Source organism: Suricata suricatta, chromosome 12 (genome assembly GCF_006229205.1).
Source record: "Suricata suricatta isolate VVHF042 chromosome 12, meerkat_22Aug2017_6uvM2_HiC, whole genome shotgun sequence".
Taxonomy (NCBI): Eukaryota; Metazoa; Chordata; class Mammalia; order Carnivora; family Herpestidae; genus Suricata; species Suricata suricatta.
Window position 1 is genome coordinate 76421862 of NC_043711.1, and position 5096 is coordinate 76426957.

Genomic DNA, 5096 nt, shown 5'->3' on the forward strand with positions numbered 1-5096 from the left:
GCCTGACGCGGGGCTCGAACCCATGAACGTGAGATCTGACCTGAGCCGAAGTCGGAGGCTTAATCGACTGAGCCACCCAGGTGCCCTCAGACTGAAATTTTCAACAGCAGCTTAATTTCTTATTTTTCTCCCTCCCTCTTTTTCCTTCCTTCCTTCCTTCCTTCCTTCCTTCCTTCCTTCCTTCCCTCCTTCCTTTCTTTCTTCCTTTCCTTACATTCGTTCTTCTGTCATTTTCAGTTTCTTGCTATTGCTATTATTAAAAAAATTAAAAAAAAATTGACAGGCAAGAAATGACTTATATGGCTTGTACTTGTATCCTGTGCTCTGCTCAAGAATTCAACAGGACAGTGGAAGTAGAAGCTGGGCACAGTGCTGGCTGTCTGAGAACAAAGGCGCCTCTTTGATCCCACCTTCCTCCTCTGGTGCGGATTCAGGGCAGGACTGCCACCCCCAGCTCCCCAGGGGAAAGCCGCTACCCTGGGCTGCCCCACCCCCACGTCCTCCGCCAGCTTTCTGTGTTAAAACCTTCCAAAAGTATCCTTGGGAAGAACACTGATAGGAGTGGAGGCTCAGAACAAGAGGCACCATTATCAACACTCATGATTTGAAATACGTAGGATAAACTGTCTGAGAACGCACATTTTTCTCCCCTTACAGACTCTTCTTTAAGGAGAATTGATAACATTCAGCAGCTGGTGCATCCAAATATGGTTCAACAATTCCTGGGGGAGTGTGTGTCTCTACATGCACCCCAGAAGGCCTCTGAGAGCATTAGATTCACCATTTGTATCTAAGCATTAGATTCACCATTTGTATCTAAGCCATATTCATATTTTGTAATATATATATTTTAAACTGATATTAACTACGAAATATCTGTACTTAACCAATAAGAAGTAGATGATAAAAGGCATATCTAATCTTGATTAGGGCATGAGTGAATTCTTTGTTGGGTCTCCCTAAAGACATGGCTTCTCTTGAACCTTGTTGGACAAGGAATTATTTTTTTTATAGTGGTAAGTGGTTCACAGAAATGACGGCCCCTCACTGAGGTGGGGGTAAAAGAGCAGCGGGAGATTGGTGTGGTACCCGTGTAAACGGAGTATATTTAAGATTCCCATAGGTAGGTACATCGATGCAGAAAGGGCCAAGGGAACATCAGAAAGTAAACATGTCAGTTAAAAATACTTTCTCAAATCCAGGTAATATTTCAGAGACAGGAACAGCACTCGCTTATTCTTCTTATGAAGAAAAACACAAAAAACCAAAACCAAAAACCCTTTGTGCTGAGGACACATCCTGCCGTGTTTCTGGTCTGCTCTGGGAACGCGCCTGCCGAGATGGCCTTATACCATGATTTTTGGGCCTTTGTCTAGCTCAACCTCTGTGTTCTTTTAGTCCCTTTCTTGTACCTTAGTTTAATGAGAAGAATTAAATAAAACCTCCATGTAACAAGGTATTAAAGTACATGGCCATCAGTTCAGGCCGGTTCATATTTCTCAAAGTGGGGTTTCTGCGGTTTTGTCAGAAATCTATGTTTCAGTTTGGGTCTTTCGAGCAGTAAGGAAGGGATCGCAAGACGGCTCTGGGATTGCACAGAGCGGGAAAATCCGGGGTTAGACAAGCCAGGATTGAATTTTGGCTCTGCTACTCTCCAGCACTTCACCTGTTGGAGCCTCAGTTTCCTCATCTATACCGTGGGAAGAGCACCTGCCTCTAAGAGGGGTCGGGAGATGCTGTGGAGCGCGGGGTGTGGTCCCTGGCGCATTCTCTTATCTGTTCCCCCAGCATTTACTGCGGAGCACGCCGTGCCAGACACTCCACTGGGAGCTGAGAATGTGGTGATTACAAGGCCGCCTTCGGTAGAGCCTGGAGGGGACTGGTACACACACACTTATCAAACGCAAATGGATACCGGAGGGAATGCCTGGCTCTTCGGTTCCTTCGGGACACGTGGGGGTTTGGGCCTGGAGAAAGAACTGGGATCACTCAGCAGTTTGCTCCCCCTCCTGTCCCCGCAGCCGCCAGCCTGCCTGCAAGCTTAGGTCACGACGAACCAAATGAAAACCAGCAGGCAGAACATCATGGGCTGGTCTACGATGACCTGAAGTCCTGCTCCCTTTTCCAACCCAAAATCACAGTGCTTGACAGAGCAGAGCTCCCGGATCAGCCGCCACAGGACCCGCTGGTAAAGCCTGTTGTCTTGTTTCTCGCGGGACAGCTCCTCCTGGTTGGCCACCTGGGTGGCGTTGATGCAGCTGGTGACAAACTTCTCCTTGGTCACGTTGGCCTCGGAGCAGCCATTGTAGTGGATCCCATCCGGGAACTGCCAGTAGTGAGCCTCGTAGTACTTGTTGCCCTCAGCGCCAAGGTCAATATCAAGCTTTCGGCCCTGCCTGATGAAAGCTCCAGGGCGGATCTCCGCCTTCTGTGCCTCCGTGACCTGGGAGGTACTGGGCAGAGCCTTCCGGTTCCACTTGATCCTGTGCTTTATGCCTCTTGCCTTGACTGCTGAGAGCTGGCTGCACAGCAGGACACAGAAAATGGCCAGCCAGCACCTGCCCAGATGCTTCCTCATTGTGTCAGGATCTGTAAGAGCAAAGGCCGGGAGTGGTTACTCTCTCCCGTGAGTTCCTGGGCTCCACTGTCCCCCTCCCGCGTGCAGGACATTTAAGCAAGGAATGCAACCTTATGCCGTTCACATTTTCCAAAACCGTAATAGTTTTCCCATGCTCCAGTTGTACTGGCTAAGTCAATACCGGGTTTCTTGCTTTTGCCTGGAATTATTCACACTTCGGGCAGAGATCCGGTTTTCTCAGACAGATAAGAAGCTACAACTGGCAATTATAAAGCCTTTGAATACTCATGGGAAAATAAATAATGACATAATACACCTAGGTTTTCTCAGGTGCTCCCAAGTCTTTGAAATCAAGGGCTCTCTGGGGAAAAACACTCAGAAGAGCTGTAGCCACAGGCTTCTGGGTACAGATTGTATCCTTGATCTTCCCCTTGTATTCTCTATTGCTCTAAGCTGGCACTGTTTCTGGCACATTCTGCTATCCATTCTAAGGAAGTCACTGGGCTGCTGACCCTACAGGGCTTTATGGTAATGACAGAGAGGGAGATGGAAGTGTGGCCAGGAGACCCCTGCCGCCTTCTGTGTCAGGGGGTCACGATGTGTCAGGAACAAGGCTCCCAGTTTCACCCCGGGAGGCAGCATGACCCCACCCTCCCCGTCACCCAGCTTTGTAACTGCATACTTGCTACATGGGAGCCACTGGCATTGACTAGCTTAATCCTCACACGGGATAGGGACATTATTAGTCCCTTCTCATAAAAGTTGTCCTGGAATTCTAAGTAGGTAAGTCATTCACCCAAGGCTTCACACTAGTCGGTTGTAGATTTGAATCCAGCTCTGTCTGACACTAGGCATGCATCATGGCCCCTCTGGGCTGCAGGAGGGGATGGTGCTCAGATTTTGTGCTTTTGACTCACTGAGTATGATGGGCAGCACCGGCGGACCCCAAGCTGAGTAAAAAGCAGGGCCCATGAGGGATTTCAGAGGAGATGAGGGGCTGAGGGAGGGCCGAGGGTCCAGGGTCAAGGTGGCCCCTAGGAGTCTGAAGGGCTGCTGATGACATCAGGGATATCCCCCGTTCCCCCAGCCCCCCAGTCCGGTAGTTTGTCACATCTGGCTCCTGAAACCACAATAGCTATTGTGGAAATCTACTTCCCAAGGTCAACCGTTCAGGGCATTCCAAGGCCTGGACCTTTGTCGGTGTGGATCAAAAACGCAGGAAGAGTTACTAGAGCCAAGCCTGCTTACGCTGGGTCCTAGATGAAGTTTGACATGAGTCCGTCCGTGCCACAGCTGGAGGAGGTTGAGAAGTTAGCTTGCTTAGCTCCTAACACACCTTCCCTGCAGGATTCTCGAAGTGACTAGTCCACCTCCTCTAAAATATTCAACTCCAGTGTGACGCTGGTTCTTATGTAGGAAAAAGGGCACAATGCAAGCTCAGTGCAGTCATCTTTAGGTGCCTGGTGACCTTTGTTTACCTGAGGCATGGTCTAGCCTCTGGCCCCGGCTGCACCCAGGCTCTGGCACCATACCTCCCCTGTCCCCTAACCATAGTGACCTCACACCAGCCTGCTCCAAAGAGATCCAAGCATGAAGCAAACATTCGTTAATCACACCCTGTGCCCTCAGCCCATAGTCTTTGGTAGGAGAAATGATAAAATAAGAATAATAACACAAATTACAGGTGTGTCAAGAAACAAAAGCATAGAGATCTCGAGAAAGAAATTAATGTTCATAGACGAGGGCTTAAAAGCGAAAAGAAAATCCCAACCAGCCAACCGTACAGTAGCATTTTATGGTCAACCCCAGAAGCACACATGCAACACCAGTGATGCCCCAACATTCCATGTGTCCCCTTGACTGGGGACCCACGCCAGGAGGTGGGAGAAAAGAAATGACTGCACGGTTTGCAGTCTGATTGGAAATGAGCAACCCTGACCACAGTAACGGAGCCCCGCGGGGACTCTGGCTCCCTGCCTACCTTGGGCTGTCTTTGGGAGTGTGTCTCTGAAGCCTCAGCAAGCGCTGTCCAACAGCACACCGTCCTGCCTCTGTAGGGACTGCAGGGGGAGGTGGCATCCCCGCTGCTCTCCAAATATAGCAGCCCTCCCCTCCCCTCCCGGGCAGGACCAATCAGGGGTTCCCAGGCTCTCCTCTGCCTTGAGGATAGACCTCATCACTTTGTACTAATAAACACCACGTGAAGATCATGATGAAGTTCAGAAAGACTTAAGAGTGACTTTTGATTTTACTTTTTCTTCTTTTATATACATATGCATGTGTGTCTGTACTTATTTACTTAGCCCTTACCAATTTGTCACAAAGGACAGTAGAAAGGAAACGAATGAATAGCCAGATGAAGGAGGACCGTAGGGCAAGGTCTGGAGGGTTCCAGTCGTAGGCGTCCCCATGGAGTCCGGGGGTACTGTACCCCGAATGTTGGTGAGCTCATCAACCCGGAAGCTCTCCAAACCCCTCTGTGTCAGTAATGGGGATACAAGCCAAATGTTATAACAAA

General features: G+C 49.5%; 1 protein-coding gene across 1 annotated transcript; it reads right to left on the minus strand.

Annotated features, from left to right (window-relative positions):
• Positions 1–904: 904 nt before the first annotated feature.
• On the minus strand, positions 905–4639 carry PRND (prion like protein doppel). Its single transcript, XM_029917484.1, has 2 exons — positions 4560–4639; positions 905–2589 (listed from the first exon to the last, which is right to left on the minus strand). The coding sequence occupies exon 2, from the start codon at positions 2576–2578 to the stop codon at positions 2042–2044; it is 537 nt and encodes a 178-aa protein (XP_029773344.1). The 5' UTR covers positions 2579–2589; positions 4560–4639; the 3' UTR covers positions 905–2041.
• Between the last annotated feature and the right edge of the window lie 457 nt (positions 4640–5096).

Bases quoted from the DNA above. Each gene is read 5' to 3' on its own strand.
- PRND (XM_029917484.1), bottom strand. From the start codon at position 2,578: ATGAGGAAGCATCTGGGCAGGTGCTGGCTGGCCATTTTCTGTGTCCTG.